Source organism: Anser brachyrhynchus (genome assembly GCF_964034855.1).
Source record: "Anser brachyrhynchus genome assembly, chromosome: 2".
Taxonomy (NCBI): Eukaryota; Metazoa; Chordata; class Aves; order Anseriformes; family Anatidae; genus Anser; species Anser brachyrhynchus.
This window is the reverse complement of record NC_137695.1, coordinates 112526300-112544401: the sequence shown is the minus strand read 5'-3', so window position 1 is coordinate 112544401 and position 18102 is coordinate 112526300. Positions and strand designations below refer to the sequence as shown.

The 18102-nt window shown below is 42.2% G+C and overlaps 1 protein-coding gene and 1 long non-coding RNA gene across 9 annotated transcripts in view; one reads left to right on the top strand and one right to left on the bottom strand.

The window, feature by feature from the left end:
- Window positions 1–1012, bottom strand: LOC308190332. Its single transcript, XR_013947083.1, has 2 exons — window positions 882–1012; window positions 1–421 (listed from the first exon to the last, which is right to left on the bottom strand). It is a non-coding gene; the product is annotated as an uncharacterized lncRNA (long non-coding RNA).
- OSBPL1A (oxysterol binding protein like 1A) overlaps window positions 606–18102 on the top strand; it is a 77999-nt gene continuing 60502 nt past the window's right edge. The window contains exons 1-7 of one of the 8 annotated variants that reach the window (XM_080581587.1): window positions 893–1364; window positions 2268–2374; window positions 5848–5970; window positions 10088–10173; window positions 12187–12261; window positions 13407–13518; window positions 14628–14713. In XM_080581587.1, coding sequence (XP_080437713.1) covers window positions 5850–5970; window positions 10088–10173; window positions 12187–12261; window positions 13407–13518; window positions 14628–14713 — 480 coding nt within the window. In that variant the 5' untranslated portion in view covers window positions 893–1364; window positions 2268–2374; window positions 5848–5849. Of the gene's footprint in view, window positions 763–892; window positions 1365–2267; window positions 2375–5829; window positions 5971–7995; window positions 8015–10087; window positions 10174–12186; window positions 12262–13406; window positions 13519–14627; window positions 14714–18102 lie in introns of those variants that run through there. The other 7 variants (XM_080581593.1, XM_080581597.1, XM_080581596.1 and 4 more) reach the window with 7 other exon arrangements.

Sequence of the window (18102 nt, the reverse complement as noted above, 5' to 3'; positions counted from 1 at the left end):
AAGGGAGGCTTGGTTTTATTGATGCTGCTTGGAGCAGTTATTGCGTTATGAAAGGTGGCTCAAAGCCAGAAACAAGAGGAAGAAATAAAGGGAAAAAAAGCTTAGACAGGAGCAGCTGAGCATGTAAGAAAAAATAGGAATGTGAGTATGAGACTGTCAGTGCTCTAAAAGTAAGGACAGCAACCTGAAGAGCTGCTCCTAAAGGAAGGTCAATGGGATCCTTCACTGAAGCCTCTCAGATGTTGTGCACTTATTGCTGAAGCATCCCTGGAAGCAGGTCTCTTAACAATGGTCAACTAATTTGAACTCATGAAAAGCAGGAGAAATCCAAACACAGTAGATTCGTGTGATGTCCGTAGGTATGGAGCTGCTGTTTTATTCTTTTGGTTCTTCATTCTTAGGAGGGTGAAGATATACACAGCTACATACAAGGGAAAAAAAAAAAAAAAAAAAAGCCTCTTTACTTATATCCTAAGAGTTTCACAATAAATGCTCAGGTTTGAACTTGCCCGCTTTTGGAAGAGGAGTTTCATCCTAATCTTTTGAGATACTTTCTCATGGCACCTGTGACTCCTGCCCTGCTTTTTCAGCACTCCTCCCGCATGTGACACAGCCTTGGCCATGCCTCCACACCACAAAGCTTCCCCGCTTCCTTTCCAAGTCCCTGCAGGATTTCAGCGGCACCGTGGGACCTTTCAAAACGCAGAACCCCTCTTAGGTGCTAAAGGCAGAAAAGCAAGATACAGGCTTTGGGCGAAGCAGGTAGGAGAGATTAAATAAGGGCAGGATGGTGGGTGAAGCGGGGGAGTAGTTCAGCCTGCACCCCACCTCCTCTTTTAGGGTGCTTCTCCGTGTGTTATTTATAGGACCTGCGTGCTTACTCGCTTTCACGCTTGTATACAAAATGAGGGCGATTTCCACAACCACCTTCTCCCCCCACAGGCGACACAACACTGCTGTTGGCCCACAGGCCTGCTCCGAGGCCGCCTGGCGCTGCGCGAGCACACCGCCCTCGCTCCCCGCCCATGGCGGCCTGAAGGGACGCGGCGGGGGGACGGAGCCGTGAGGCCGCCCCGCGCCTCTCCCGCCTCCTCCCGCCCCACGAAGGGCGGTCGCAGCCGGCTGCCCGTCCCCACACACCGAGGGGGCGCCGGGAGCCCCGCTCGGCCCCTGGGCGGGCTGGCGGTGTCGGGGCGGAGCCGAGCCGAGCCGAGCCGAGCCGTGGGGGAGCGGCCGGCGGTGCCGGTGCGGATCGCGCAGCAGCCACGCGTGGGGCTGGGCGGCGGCGGGCACCGGACCGCACCGGACCGTAAGGCTGCGGAGCGGTGGCAGCGGGGCTGGCGGCGGGCTCAGCCCGGCCCCGGGTGGGTTTGACCTCCGCGGGAGGCGAGGCGGCCTCTGGGGAGCTCGGGTTGCCGTTATCACCGCGCCCCCCCCCACCCCCCGCCGTCGAGCCCCCCTTCGCGGCCCCGTCGTGGGGCAGCCCCAACGCTTTGGGTTTGGGGAGCGGGGGCCCGGTGGGCTCTGCTGGAGCTGTGGCCCCTTTGCGCCTGCCCCCGCCTGCTTTTGGCCTGGTGTCGGTCGTTGCGAGCTTGGCTGAGGTGCCTGGGTTGGAAAAAGTGTTTGGAGAACGGAGGCGAGCCGCGTGTGGGATGCCAGAAATTAGGGGTCGGTTTAGTGCCCGCTGCCCCAGCAAGGGTGCTGAGCATGCTGCACCTGCTGCTGCTGAGCAGGCAGGGAGGTAAAGTTGCGCCAGGGGAGGTTTAGGTTGGATGTTAGGAAGAACTTCTGTACCGAAAGGGTTGTTAGGCATTGGAATGGGCTGCCCAGGGAGGTGGTTGAGTCGCCATCCCTGGAGGTCTTGAAAAGACGTTTAGATGTAGAGCCTAGTGATATGGCTTAGTGGAGGACTTGTTAGCGTTAGGTCAGAGGTTGGACTCGGTGATCTTGGAGGTCTCTTCCAACCTGGGTGATTCTGTGATAGGTAGGCAGTGCTGGCACGTGAGGCACCGTGACATATCACAGAGACGCGCTGAACCCTCTGGCTGGAGGTTAAGGTAGCTGCTGCTCCCGGATAACATCGCCAGGCGCTTCTGATATCTCGGCTCTTTCCCCTGTTGTGCAGTCTGCCGTGTGGGTTTGTAGACTGGTTCTGTCGGTGTGGTTGGGTGCTTCTTGTCCGCCGCTTTTACGAGCATCGCTCCATGAGGCGTGCTTGCTGGGACACGTAAAAAGTCTTCCTAAGCAAGTATCATCCTCTCCTGCAGGAGTCTGATCTTCGCTGCTAGAGGGAGATCTCCTGAAATACTAGCCAACGCTGTGCTCCTTGCCAGCCTTCCTGCTTGTCATGAATTGAAAGCTTCCTACACTCCCGGTAGGTGCTGACTCAGAGCCTCGACGTTAAATTGGGCAGTGCCGGTCCTGTTCCTGCTGCTTGCAAACCTGTCAAGCTGCAGCAGAGTGCAAACCAGCCATGTTCTTCTTAGCATGTATTGTTGCTGTTCTGGGCTGTACACATGTGGCAGAAGGCCTTGGCAGGAGACAAAAAACGTAAAAGCAAATGGTTGATATCAGCAGTATTGCTGCTCGGTCAGGGACAGTGCTTTAGATCTTCGTGGACTATTTGGTGAGAAAAGCAGCTACTTTTTTTTTCTTCACTTGGATTCTTCCAGCAGTTGAGTAACTGCAATTTGTATATCAGCATCTGTTAGGTCGTCTTTTGTGGTTAGGTACCTGAAAGACTCCTTAAGCATGTGTGCAAACAAAATGGTAACCTGGGCTCTCTAGTGTGTGTCAGGAAACAAATTCAATGAGAAGGCAGGTGCTGTAATCAAGTGAGAAAATCACTCTGGTGTAGAATTCATAGAGGAAGATAAAAGCAGAGCATCTTAAATGTTCTTCTTTTACCCTCTTAAATGAATAAGATTGAAGCAGCAGTCAAGTACCGCTCAGGTGGTACTAATGAGTTCAACGGGAGTGCCTCGCAGTCACATCTTGACTGTTTTGGAGGCAATAAGTGTTATTTTTGTGTTGTTTTCTTATGGTATAGCAGTGACCGTATAGACTAGTGTACAAGCCTTTCAACAGTAGGAGGCACAAAGAGGAGCCATGAAAGGCAGTTTAACTTGTATCTGCTGATGAATGGAATAAGCTAATGTTGGCAGCATCACTGACTGTGAACAGATGCCTGCTCTTTGAAGTGGCTGGTAGCTTTGCGTTCAGGCAGCACGATTCATGTAGGTTAACCTGGTAGTAGTGTCTCATGAGTGATAAATCTGAACTAAACTCTTCAGTTTCTGCCTTGGTGATCTGTTTCAGTACCTCAAAGCCGGTTGATGAGGATTTTGGAGCTACTTTGATGGTAGGTGTTGTGACCAAACAATAAATTCCCTTCCGCAGTGGAACACAGGCATATGAAATTTAACTGTAAGCACACAGAGTTTGAGTGCCTATGTATTGATTTCTTTCAGTACTGTAAGCTTGCCACTCAAAATTCTCTTGGCAGTTGCTCGTCTCCATTAAGGAGCAAATCATACTGCTTAAAACAGTGTTTTGAAGACTATGCTGAGTTCTGTTAAGAGTCCCTTTGCTGTCGGCTTCGTTTAGGCACTTAATTTAGCTAGTTAGCTAAAACTTCAGGCTCTGTATCACTTACATAGTAACTGCACGCAGATTCACTTTCTAGCCCCAGAAGTAGGAACAATTTCATGTGAATGATCCTTCTAACTATGACTAATAGCCAGACGGTCATTCTTCTGCATCGTTGCATGCTCCAAGCTTACAAAGTGTATTGAAATCGGAGACTTGGCCTAAGCAGCAAAAGCTTTGGGGACTGAAACAGCGAAGCAGACAGACCTTTCTCAGCTGTGTTACCACACACGTCGCTTTACTGGTAATATTTGCTGTAAGAGTACAAACAAGTCACGGGGATTTTAACTGAATGACCGCTTGGGGAGGGGGAAATCATGTAAGTAGTTATACCGAGTGATTCAGCTCTCTGCTGAACGCAGCCGTTTAACATTCTGCTCATGCACACGACTGGCCTTGCTGCATACAAGAGTTGTGCATTTGGATCAGTTCCTTGGTTCCTTCCCAAGCAGTCTTTTTTCCTTCTCGTCAATATCAAATGGAAACAGCTGGTTCTTAATGTGTTGGAAGCGTATTGCTGTTCATGCCTGCTGTGTGTGTGAGATGTTGACAAATGGTAGGGAGCAATGATAAGAGTATATTTCTCTCAGCTGATGTATTTAAGAAATTGCTAAAGAAATACTGTGTGTGTGTGTAATGAAGGATGAGTTTTGCTTCCTTCCCTCCCTCTCCCCTCTGGGTAAGCCAGCAGCATGAGCTCTAACTATCCTCTGAAGCTTCTGCCTGTGTGATTGTCAGTGCTGCGTTCCATGTCCCACTGAAAGAGCATTGCTCAGCTTCAGAAAAAACACTGCAGACTGCTAATACATTAACATACTTGATTTCGATCTTTCTCTAGACACTGGTGGAACTGATTCACTGGAGAAAATTATACCTGTCCCAGTAAAAACAAACCGCTGTGTTGCCTCAGACAAGTGGGTAGACTCCTATTTAAAGGAGAAGGTAGCTTTAGGGCTTGAAGGCTTACTAGAAGGACTAGCACTGTTTTTCCTAGCAGAACTGAAAAGCAGGCACAAACGGGTATTTTAACCACTGCTGGAGAAGAAGGTTGTATGCTGTGTCTGTGATAGCTTGCAGGTGATGATCCAGTTTGTTCTTCTGAAATGTGCTAGAAAAGAGCCTCCTTCTCCCTGGCAAAGCCTTCATTCTGAAAACTGATTCTCTCCCTTCCTCTGCTGATTGAGCAAAAAGTAGAGGAAAGCTCTTCTCTCTGTTGCTGGCCTCTTGGCACTGTATCCTACTCTGGATTTCTTTCTCCAGTCTCAGATATTAACAAGATCTGTTACTGTTACAGGCTTTCTGTTGCTTACCCAGTGCTCTTACTGTCTTTTCTTGCTGAGTAGCTTCTCATCTTACAGCGGTGGAAGAGCTCCCTGCATCTGTTTTTAGTTTTGAATGTGTGTGGTGCAATTGAGCTGCCTCTCCAATGCAGCAGAGTGTAAACAAGTTGTGGGACTGCATTTTTCTTTTTTAAGGCTAGTATAGGAAAACTAACTGTGTTAGACCAGTTATGTTCCTTGTAATCATTAACCGACTTTAGGAATCTTGATTCATCAGGCTCTGGTAAGCCTGGTGTGTCAGGTGAAGATACCAAAACTGGAGACGTTAAGTTTGGGCAAGCTCTTCTCTTACTGTTGGTTTTGGCAGTAATACATTGTGTATCAGAGTCTTCTGAGGCTGCTTTGAAATTTTGACTCCTCTTTTTGTACTCTTGTGCTTCTTAGAAAGAAGGTCAAATCTGCAAAAATGTTCGAGTATCTGACTCCCCTTCAAGTCAGGTTTGTGGGGTCAGGTATCTGAGATCCAGGAACTGATGATACTAGTCCCTGATGGGTATTTGAGGCCTCCATGTGAATATGGATTCTGTTCCCCAAGGTTAGCAGTAAAATAAGTCTCAGTTAATTCTGAAGATATGGGTTAAAAAGTGTACAACTTTTTTTTTTTTTTTCCACTGTCTCCACCCCCCACTGCCTCTTAAAAGCTTAAGTGCTTTGCTAATATGAAGAATTTTAATGCCTCTTAGGGGCATGACTGGGTGCTGGACAGTTGAGAACAGCTTGTGCATTAAATGTGTTCAACATAGGAAATAATTATCTTTCTCATACTGGTGTTGATATCTAAGGGAGAAAAGTGAGATAATAGTAAGCCGTATCTTATAGCAAAGACATTGCAAAATTGGTTCTTTTATGTCTTTATCAGAGATGAGTACTGAAGCAGAACAGCAGCTTCTCCATGATGCTAGAAATGGAAATGCTGAAGAAGTTAAGCAGCTGTTGGATACCATGAACAAAGGAGAAATAATCTTTGATATCAACTGTAAAGGTTAGTAGCCCTCCTCAAATGTTTAACCTCACTGTTGAAGCCAGAGAGTGGAATTGTCACTGACAGTATAACCTTGTTTTCTTTGGAGTGCTCAATAGAGTAATAAAAAAAACCTTATACAACTGTTTTTACCCTGTGGCTCTTAAGACCATACTTGCATAGGGGAGAGAGCATAAAAGCAGAGTACAGAAGTATGTGCAGAAACTCTGAGTAATTCGCGGAAGCTAGAAATGTCAACAAGACAAAAAATCAGTACCTCTTTCTACTTACCTTCAAGCTTATGTCAGCTTCGGAGCTCTGTGATATTAAACAAAACCTACCATGGTGCCATGGGATGGTTCTGGGAGGTAGAGTCTCCATCAAGGCTGCAGAAAAGATCGGGTACTGTATTTGTGCTCTGCTAGATATGATTTTTAGGGCCGTGTTTCATTATCGTGTAATGGCAGCAGCTATATCTCTTGTCACGTGTGAGCACGGTTGGGATAAAGGCATAGTTTTTGCTTTGTAGTGTACTAGGTCACTTGGGAAATGAAAGTAAAACTGCCAGTTGTCTGCGTCTGGGTCTTTGGCCAGTGTTAAAGTTTGGCATATGCATAGCTCACATAGTTAAGCTTGCTGAGTGTTAAAACTTCAAACCGGGGCCAGCTCAGCAAGCTTGCTAGCAGTAGCAGACTGCCCTATTTCTTTATTCATTTATCAGCTTTATATTTTTTACACGAGTATGTTCCTGGTTGCTTCAAAATGGTGAATGTATATCCCACTCTTTTTACGCAGCCTGGCAATTCAATGTTTAACTGTTAAGCAACACTGAGACAATAGCACTGAGGGGGGAGAGAGCAGCTGTGCTTCCTCTCAGCCTCAAAAGAGGGAACACCTTGCCCTAGAGAGCAGGGAAGGCTGTTATCTAAATCAGCTCTGTCCCTTTCCCAACTCTAGTTCTTAATCATCAGTTTACTCATCCTTTTGTTTGGCTACTCATTCGTGGCTGTGTTTTTCCAATAGTTAATGTGCTCACCTCAGGAAAAACAAGTTGTGTGTAAAACCCAGACCCTTGATACTTCATCTTCAGCGAGCTAGTTCATAATTTAAAAGGAAGCTAGACAGAGCTTGAAGGAACTAGAAGAAGAATCCTGCTCCCTCACAACCGTGTCCTTTGTAAATATTCATGGCATTGTGTGTAGTCTAAACAGCTGGAATAAAAAAAAAAAGTGCTTGGAGGCATTTGCAGAGCTTCTCAGATGTGTTCCTAAACATAATCTGAAGTCGAGAAAGCATAATGAAGTTGTATAATGTGCAGTCCTACATTATGTCAAGCAAATTGGTCTCTGTTCAGCATTCCTGCTCACAGTTGAGTGTTGGTATTGTGAAAGTCTGTAGCTAGGTAGAAGAGACTGACCTAATGAAAGGCAAGGTAGATGGTGCTTAGCTGTTGCTCTTTCAGTTCAGTAATACATGGCCAACCAGCTAATACATGCTTGCAAATGTATTATGTCTAGGAAACTAGAGGGAATGTGCTGGTGATGGTTTAGGTTAAACTAAATCTGGATAGGGAATCTATATGCAGTGAAATCTCTGTTATGACCTCTAAATGGTTCCTCTAAATGTTAGAGGGCAGAAGTGCAACTAAGCGTTCTCTGGAGGAACTGTTCTGGTTGTGTGAAACCTGAGTTAAATCTCCATTCTTCTGCAGTCACTCTTTGGAGACTGGCTGTTTCAATTAACCCTCCTTCTGTAGAGTATCCCATTGAAAATAGTCTAAGACAAATTCCAGCGAGCCAGCCTCTACTGCCTCCTCATTACCAAAACCACTGTGTATTGCTACAAATCCTGATCTGTTGGGTACTGCCAGATAGTAATTGCATAACCACATGATGATTAACTAAAATGCAGGTTGTAGATTGTAACCAACTTTTTGCAACCCTCAATCTTCCTCTCTTCAGCCTCTTGTCCTTCCGTCATTGCCTTCTGGATCTCCCTAGAAAGTCAGGGTATGGGGATTGTCTTCAATACTGCCGCAGTTCCTTCAGGACTTGCATCTGATGTGGTAATGACACTTGGTTTGGAATAAAGTACTTCTGGAGCAGGTGGAAGGCTGTACTGGAGGTAGCGTAAACTTCTCCTGAGCATGCCTTTGGAGACTCAAGTCTGACAGATTAACGTGCCTGGGTGTCAAAGCCTTCCTCCAACATCTTATAAAACCTGTCTTGTCTTTCCAAGGCTGACCATATTTCTGAGGCTGTTCTCTAGATACACAAGCATGAAGTCTAACAACAGCGGTCCCAAGCATCCCAATTTCGGACAAAGTGAAGGAAGGGAAAATAAATCTAGACTTCTCACACTTTTTGTGCTGTGGCTGGATTCTAGTCAGTCAGTGCTTGCAGATAAGCACTATTTGCTTGATGATGATCCAGCTAAGTGGTGTGAACTTCCATTTCCAGTTTTCTCAGTTCACCAGCTTCAAAAAAAAATATCCACATTAAAACACCAACAAACAGGGTTTCATCCAAAATGGTCATGTTTTCTATGGCCATCTTAAATTCAAGAAAATAGGATGTTTAGGACTTTGCAAAGTTAAAACAAACAAACAAACAAACACCACAGAACTGTGAAATAAACACAGTGGTCGATAGTGTCATGCCACAATATGCATTTGAATGGCCTGACAGACCCCAACCAAAATGTGACTGCCTAGTTTGCCTTCATTCTGTAAATAAATGGTAACATTTGAGAGTTACAGCTAACTGCCATCAAAGCAAAGAACTGGGTAGGGGAGGTTGTTTGTTGATGTGCTAGTCTACTTTTCTATCCCTGTGTTCTTCCCAGTGTAATGAAGTCCTGTTGTTAAATAAATAAAGTAGGACATCAAAGTGCAAACATTTGTGGTCACTTGAAGAGGAGTAACAAATGCCTCAAGGTTGAGAAGTAACACGTTGGCTAACATCAAAAATGCAAACATTGAGTGGGTGCAGAACAAGGGCCTCTGGCACTTTATTGAATAAGAACTGCAAATCTGGACAGGTTCCTGAATTTTTCATGACTGAAATCCTTGGCAGCAGCGTTGCCTTGTCAGTGCTGAAACTAAGAACTGTCTTGGGCTAACTGTATGAATTCAGTGCAGCTAGGCCCCTTTTTGTGGTCTGTGAAAGAACCTCCTGCTCTACTGAAGTGAGGTGTCCATTTAGTGTGTTATCCAGCATACATAGCCCCAGAGTTAGTGATCCACGCAGCATTTATTTTCTGTGGTACTTGAGCCCATCAGTCATATAGAGCAGGAATTCTTTTGTAGGCCAGACTGGGATGAGGGGAAGGTATTAAATCTGGGGTTGGAACAATAGAAGGAGCAGAGAAGGAGGAAACAAGTAACGAGAGAAATGGCCAATAGAAGATAGAAGTGTTAGCTGGAAACAATCATAAGAAATGGGAAAGTATTTCAGCTGTTAACTACATTCTAATGTTAATTTGTAAAACGAGAGCAGAAAGAGAATGACAAACTGTGAAGTCCAGCAGTTCTTTTTAACTTGTGCAAGTGGCCTATTTCCTCATGGCAAACACATTGTGCACGTTCCCAACTTCAACACTTAAGCATACATGAAAAGGGAAACACGAAGGTGGAAGTAACTTAAATTATTTTCTAATGCCTTATTTTCATTTTGCTTCCAAACAGAGTGATAGCTTTTAGGTGGCACTCAGAGTGCTGTGGGTCTGTTGCTTAGTAAAAACATAGCACAAAGCATCTTTTCTTAACACATATGAGCATTGCAATGGGCAAGTAACAGGGGTTTGTCAACTTAGGAGTAATTTGTAATGCTTTAGTATCTTGATCCTAAAGAAGTGATTGTAGGACGGTTCTTGACTTTCAATCATACTGCCAATCCTCCAAGACGTGCTTTAAATGCTCTTTAAGAAAGACTTTGTGGATTGTAATCTGTTACTTTCTCAAACCACATAGTAATTTAGTAGTTCAGATAGCATGAATAATACTGATGGTTCCAGCCTCTTTGTTCCTCTGTTACTGTGAAGAATGAGCATATGTACAAACCACCGAGCACATGACAAGGTCTTTTTCGTGCTGTGTGACCAAAAGTTAACTTACCTGACTGTGTTTTGTGTCTTTTAGGCAGAAGTAAATCTAATATGGGTTGGACGCCTCTGCACCTTGCATGCTACTTTGGACATGCTGTTGTGGTAGAGGATTTGCTGAAGGTATATTTCTGTTTGCCTCAATGTGTAAGGCTAAAAGATATTTGTTATTGTAGAAGAACTTAGTATTTATTCAGGTTTTTGCAATAGAAGAAAGTCTTCGTTGCAGAGAGATGGAGCCACTCCTACAGTTTATCAGCAGGTAACAGAGATAACTAAGCTGATCCTTAAAACTAAGGAGTGAAATAGTTGCAGTATTAAGATCAGCACAGTTTACAAGGATCCAAAATAGAGACATTGGAAGTCTCTGAGATACTGCAGTAGTATACAGCTGTTACTTTGAACAGTGTTTATCAGAACTAGCAGTACTAAGCTGACTTTCTCGTTAAGCGTGTGCGCCATCCACGTAACCATCTGAATGTTGGAGTGAAAGACATTGTGTGGTATATGGGCATGTGCTTGTGAAAGTCTGAGCGATGGGTTTCTGCAGATAGTAAGCAGCATCTCATACTAGTAATTAAAATGCTTCGAGGGCCTGATCTATCTTAATGTGGTACATGAAGTGTATAATTTAGGAAATTTCACTTAGTGAGTTGTAGGAAAGTCCAAAATGTTTCAGGTGCAAGCACTTATGTTACCTAGCTAAGTTTTGCGTAGAAGTATTTGCAGAATTTTGTGCAGAGTAACTTGTATGCATTTTTTTTTCTAGGCACGTGTTGTAGTTTGACTCATAATTTCTTTCTTACATCTTTGAAATGATGAACTGTTAACCTTTGTGGTCAAACCTAACCTATTCGTATCTTCGTAGTCACATCTGCGCTGTGTTTTGAGTTGTTTCTGGCTGAGTTTTTTCCCCTCATCTCTCACAGAATCTTCAACCAATCCTACCTGTATTATACCTTATTCCTGTTTGAAAGATTTTGCTGTAGATGGTAGGAATGTGCTGAACAGTCTCAAATACAAAGGTAGCTAATCTAAACTTGAATTTCATTCAGAATAAAGGCTACCATCCATAATCATGACTCTAAAGCAGGAAACAGAGTTGACGTTTCTTTGAGAAGTTCTTCTCTAGCCTACATGCCTGCTCAGTAGATAATGCTGTTCTCAATCCAGGAGGGCTACTTAAAGCAAAAGGTAAAGTTTTGTCACTTAACATATTTATCAGCGCTTCCAGAGATGAAAGACCGTGTGTAATTTTAAGTGCTTTCTTCATAGCTTGTAGTGCTCTTGAAAGGGTATTATTTAAAGAATAAATGGAATAATAAAGGAGGCTGTGCCCCACTGAAAGCTAGGCATATGTAGTGTGCTCTCTGTACTTGTGCCTAGGTTTTGTGCTCAATGACTTAGCGAGTGAGGAATTGTCAGGAACAGGGCCCTGGAACCAGAGTCAGACAGCAGTGGTCTGATTTAAATTATGTGATCTAGATGGAAGCTATAAAGGTAAATATGTCCTGTCCACTTTCTGACCTTCTGAGGGGTTAGGTAAAGAAGTATAGAAAAACTCCTTACAGAAAGACTGGTAAGAGCTTTTGGTTTCCTATGCAGGATGCCAAGCAGTCTTCCTTTCAGAGAAACAGTATGAGATGGGGAAGGCGTGTGACAAGAGGAAGTGGTATTCAAGCCAAAGATTATAGAAGGGAAGGGAGGAGATACAGGTTACATTTCAGATAGGTACCATCTTAATGCTGACGAGGATGTTTTCACTTCAAGTGAAAGTGCAACAGTATTTGCTAGAGAGAATAAAAAAAAAACAAAAAAAAAAAAACAAAAAATACCCTACAATAAAAATCCAAAACAGACAAACTAAAAAAAACAATCCTACAAACTGTTAACCTTTTCTGTTTACCTTCTCAAAAGCGAAAGAGATGCCTGGAAAAAACACAAGAGGTTTTTTCTTTTTGAAGCAATTTGTACAATTCTGGCTATGAGTCTTGCATACATAATTCACCTTTGTTTCCAGTATGGTTGTATGAAGTTCTGATCCAGTTTTGTCATGAGGCCCCCTTTAGTCAGAGGGAATATCTTCACAGTTCCTGTTGGAAGGACATTCAGATGTCTTTTGCTCTTGCCATTTAGGCTGGTGCAGATGTGAATGTGCTGAACGACATGGGAGACACTCCGCTCCATCGTGCAGCTTTCACAGGACGTAAGGTAAAATGTGTTAGCTTTTTTAAGCCTCACTCATAGGATTGTTAAGGAAACTCTAGCGGTAAGATCACTTCAAAAAGATATTGATACAGCATCTCTCTGAAAAAGACTTATCATTTGTTTTGGTACAGAGTGTTCAAAAGAACTGGGCACGTTGCATAGCTGCTATAACTCTGTCCAAAACAAAAACATGGTACAAATATCTTTTTTCTGAAGGCAAGAGAAGACTGGTCTGTGGTTTTCTGTGGTATGCTTTGTCATATCTTTTTTGGCTTTTTGGTGGTGACAGTGTTGCTAGCGGACAGAGAAAGAAATAGTAGTATTTGTCTTCCACTGACGTACTGTGCATCAATTGTGTAACTAACTGGTGCTTCTGCGCTGCTTCTGCTTAATGCCAGAGAAAATGCTTAAGTGTGGCACTATCTGTAGCTGCAGGTGCTAGTTACCATGTGGAAGACAGTGTAAAGATTTCTGCTAGTAGATCTCATCTACTGCTAAAGTACAACAGGTCAATTTGTGCCTGGTATGTTTGAGTAAGAGGAGTAGGAATTCTTCCTCCTAATTAAATGTATAGTTACGTAGATAGAAAACACATTTTATTTTAATCTCAGTGGCTTCTGGAGGGGCGGAAATATAAACTAGGACAGACTTGACCATTCAGTGTCTGGAACGGTTGTTTTTTCATAGATAAGTAGAACTAGCGGGCTTCATACATGTCTGTGATGTGAGACTAGTTTGATTTGTTCCCTGCTTCCTATCATCACTCCCAAACTAGCACTACATCTATGAATAATCTCTTGGCCCTACTGAAAGAGTGACTATTTAGCCACAAGGTTTCTCTTACCAAGAGCCGGTAATATTATTTTCATCTGTCAAATTCAGTATTTATATGATACACATATATGCTTTTAAATCAGAGTGGGTCTGTTCAGCCATAACCCTGTTAGTTCCCTCAACCTGGCTGTTATGAAAGAGAAGGTGGCAGTTAGTCCTGCTCTTCAATCTCTCGGAAACATTCCTTCCTGTTTTTGTTAGTGGTGATAGGTTATTGTACAACTCCTCTTACGGGATGTCAAAAGCTGGAAAGCTGGGTTCTGGCCTTACCACAACTGGAATAGATAAGCAGTGTTCTTCAAATTGTTTTCCAGGAGGTGGTGATGTTACTCTTGCAGCGTAATGCTGATACTTCTATTGTTAATGGGAGTGGAGAGACAGCAAAAGAAGTTACTCATGATAAAGACATAAGGAATATGTTGGAAGGTAACTTTAATAGGTTATAGATTGTTTGTTAAACACTTGTACTTTCTAAAATCTGTTATTTTCTTGCAAGTTACAGAAGCTGAATTGAATTTTCTATCTAAATATGGTAATTAGAAAGAAAAAATACAACTTATTTTGTTTCCTAAAATACTGACAGATTATTTTTTCTATGGTATGTCTGCAAGTGACTTGGAGAGCTGTGTATTATAAATGTTAATAGCATTATTCAAGTAAATATTTCAATCTTGTTGGGCTGATCCTTGGTACAGTTCTGAATAGTACATGGCAGTCAAAGCTGCAGCACTCTGGAAAAGGACAAGTTGAAGTCAAGAATAGAAAATGGCTTTGTCAACAGGGTTGATAAAGAGCAAAATTCTGAACAGCTTGCAAAGGTGACTCAGTGTTAGATCAAATTTAGAGCTTGCTGTTGCAGTCTTGGAGCTTATCCCAAATGAAGAAGAATTAAGAACAAAAACCAACCTTCCCAACATTTCTTCCACCATCTCGAAGGTGATGAAAGTGAGGGAAGTGGTGCCCAAATACCCACATAGCCTCACTATTTACAGTTTTGGAGAGTCCAAGAACTGTTGCCTCCAAGTGTTACTATGTACTGCCCCTAAATAATGTTGAAGAGCTGTGTCCAATGCTGCAGACTATATATGTGAAAAGGGATCTCTTCTGATCTGACGCTCAGTTGCAGAGATAACAGTCCTTACCAATGCTCATTTGCTGATTGTAAGAGAAGAATAAAATTTCTGTGGGATGATAGGAAGAAGAGAAATTGAAAGGAATGCAAGGAAGATATAATGGGGTTGGCATGTAGTTTTCACATTTTCTCTTTTACTAGAGGCTGGATTTGGGCTATAAGTGTTTAAAAGTAATTAATGCATGTGTGTATACATACTCGCATGTCTTGTCAAATATTACTAGTTTTCTGAACATCAGATTTTTGTCTTTGACACAGTTGTTTCTGAATAAATAATCCATTTATACCTATCCCAAATAAATAATACTGGAAACGCTTCTCTCTTCCTAGGCTTGTGTACTTCAGACATATCTGCCAGTTCGTTGAGACTGATTGTATTTTATCTTTATTTTTTCCCAAACAGCAGTGGAAAGGACACAAGAAAGGAAGTTGGAAGAAGAACTCTTAGGAGCAGCAAGAGATGGGGAAACAGGGAAACTGTCTGCTTTGGTAAGGATTCAAGTATTTGCAATGCTTCAGTGTCATGTGGTTGAAGCTATGATGCTAATGTATAACAAAGGGACATTGGGCCTTGCATTTCAAAGTGCTGTGACTTCTGAATATTAGTGCTGTGCACTATATTATATCAGTAAGATGCTGAAGCCCCAGGTGTTTGTTAGCCTCCTTGCTGGAGGTTGCAAAACAGTGGTTTTCTACATCTTTCGTGTTAGTTTTCTGAGTAATCTCCATATAGTTGTAAATTCCAGTGTAATGGTTCTGGATCTCTCGACATAGCAGTGTGTTTCCACTGCAGGATGGCCTATTTTCAGTCTTGAAAGTAAGCTTTTGTTCCCACCAACCACTGCAGCTGAAGTCTCTAGTTTTTAATGAACAGTAATCTGCACAACACAGTTCCAGGCTGAGAAACACTTGAAGACTTTGTGTGTGCACACACATTGAAAGTAATTTAAACTGAATAATACCATGGTATAGTAAGGCTATGGGAGAAGCAGAATCACCGAAGAACTGAGACCAGAAGGTGCCTCTGCAAATTACCTAGTCCAGCTAGATAACTGCTTGCAGAACAGAGTCAGTTGTAGCAGGCTGCCAAGAACCAGTTGGATTTTGAAGCAGGGTCTCAGTGCTTAAACTCAAGTTTCCTTGAGAGTACTGAAGAGTTTCTTTGGAAGTCAGGTGTGCAGTGTGGAACATTTTCCATCTGATTAGCGCCTTTAGTCTTAAAAGGTAATACATTAAAGCAGTCTGAATGCTCCTATTTACTTTTAATGGAAAATTCACAACTGTGGGATTTGTATGTTTAATGATTTGGCATTCCGTTGTTATCTTTCCCTCATCTAAATTGATCCCTTTTAGGCTAAAGAGCCCTTGTCCATCTAACTCCCTGCATGGAAACTTTTAAAATCTTTGGTCAGCCTTGATATTCTTATCTGTACTTTTTGTACTGTCCTCTCTGAACTGGAGAGAGAACCAGAGATGTAGGGAGTACCTCATGTAGAGGAATAGTACATGAATATACTGGCATAATTGTACTAATTGTAATTAATACACTGGCATAAGTGGTCTGTTCTTGATTCTGGTGATTCATAACACCTGCTGCATTTGACATTGTGTGCCTGTTGACTAAGCCTTAAAGTGATATGGGGGAAAAATATAGAAAAAGGTGACTCCTCATAGTAATCTGTTGTTAAAAAGAGCTTTGTGCTGTCTCTCATATGGCATGTAACAAAACTTTTTTTGTTTTTAAAATATGTATATATTTCAGATTTAGCATCATTGAGCTCTGTTTATGTGAGGACAGCTATATGTGGACCTCTAAAACATCTCGAAGTACTTTTTTTTTTTTTTTTTTTTTTTTTAGCCTGAGAATTTTTAGTAGTGACATGGGTTTTTCCTGGAATCCTTTGAATTGGACCTGTGACCATTGCATTACAATTTTAAAACTACTGCTGACTCTTGAAGAAATCCAAAGAACTTTTTTCTACTTACAACCTCCTTGACTTTTCTAACCTTAGGTAAAATCTCAATGGAGAGCTTGTGTAGCTCTCCTGAATGGCCCTTTATCTTGAGAATTTCTTATATTTTGCCTACTGATGTTCAGGACTTTTTTCTGCTCCTTTTTTTTTTTTTCCTTTAATTAGCAGACTATTATACTCATGAAACCTCTTTAGCTGCTTAAGTCTTCTTTTGTGAGACATAATAGCCAAGAATTTGTTCTCTAGTGCCCTCCTTTTGGAACAGAATGGCACTTACTTGAAAGATACCTTTTTATTGTTAATTCTCCTTTATCCTGAAAATTTTACTAAAAAATACTGTAGTGCATATTTTAACGCAATTGTCTGGGAAAGATAACTTAATCGTATAGTTTCTCCATACCTTCTAATTGGACTTCAGACTGTTTTTTTCTTTTTCCTGCTTCTAGTTACTCCTTCTATTGTGGTTTCTTGAAGTCAACCTACTAGTGGCTCTTGTGCTTTCCTTCTGTTGAGATTCTCAGTAGATCTACTAAAAGTTAGTACTAAAAGTTAGACGTTTCGTAGCTGTCTTAAACAGGGTTCTTCAGTCTACTTGAGTCAAAAACAGTAAGCATTCTTCCTGTGACTTCTCAAAAACTTTCTTGTACATACACTGAATGGCTGGAGGGTTTTTTATCTCAATTAGTCTATGCGTGAAACTTCCTTCAAAAAGTACCTTGTAACAAGGTATAAGCAGCTGAAAGCACAGGCACGTGGCTTAAAAGGTGTTTTGAAGGGCAGTGGTAGGGCAGATATATAACAGCTGCTCTGAAGGAGTAAAAATCTGTGCATGCTCAGGAACTCGGGTATTTGAGATCTTGGTGTTGATGAGGTTATACTTTCACAAGCTGTTTCTTCTTGACTTCTCTTTCCAGTTAAACTGCTACAACTGTTATTTACAGTTTATCCTTTACAAGGCACGTTAAGGTGGCTAATACTGATGCTAACTTAAATTGTTGCCACAGGAATCCTGTTATTAAGGAATAATTTCTCTAATGTAGCATGTGGCTAATGTAGAAGACTTAAACTGAGTTTCTCTAGAATTGTCATCAGGTGCTTGTGAATCTAGTCCCCTAAAACTGCTGAACACCAACTTAGTGTTTTCATTAAGGAAGTTCCATTTGGTTTGGAAGCTTAACTATAATTACATGTGTACATCAAATAGCCACATATTGCAGAAGTATAGTGGTATTTTAGGGGTGTTAGTGGTGTCATGCTTAATAACCTTTTTCTTTGATGACAAAAGGGTCAGTTTCTCAAAATCATGTCCAGTTAAAACTCTGTTTTTTCCTCCCCTCAGTTACATAGCTGCTCAAATCTTAAGTTTCTGTGGTAGTTAGACTTCAGAATGTAGCAGAACTGTTTGTATGACAGACTGCCTATACCAGGAACTTTTAAATGGCTCAGAATAGTGCTGTTGCTGAGAATGGCAGGCCTACCACCCTACTATACAAAATCTTTATTCTCTGAAAAAGGGTGGCTACATAAACTTGTTCCAGATTTAGTGCTGGCCAGTACTAACTTTCAGACTGTGACCATTGTCTTGCACAAAAAACAGTAAGTTTTGGCTCAGGCCAAAAGTCAGATAATGTAACAATATAGATGACTGACTGCGGTGTTGGGGAGTTCTCTCTGGCATTGTGCAGCTTAGCAAGATTCTGAGCAGAGAAAGAGGTGAGAAGGATATAGCATACAAAAAAAAAAAAAAAGAGTTCCTTACTACAGCTGAACATTTTCCTTGATAGCTGTAGTCTTTTCCTTTCTCAGAACATCTGCTACCTGCCTGTTTCATTGCCAAACTTGCACAACTGTTCCTAACTAGGATACTTCAAGCTTTCAAAAGGATGAAGGTGACATCTGGAGAGG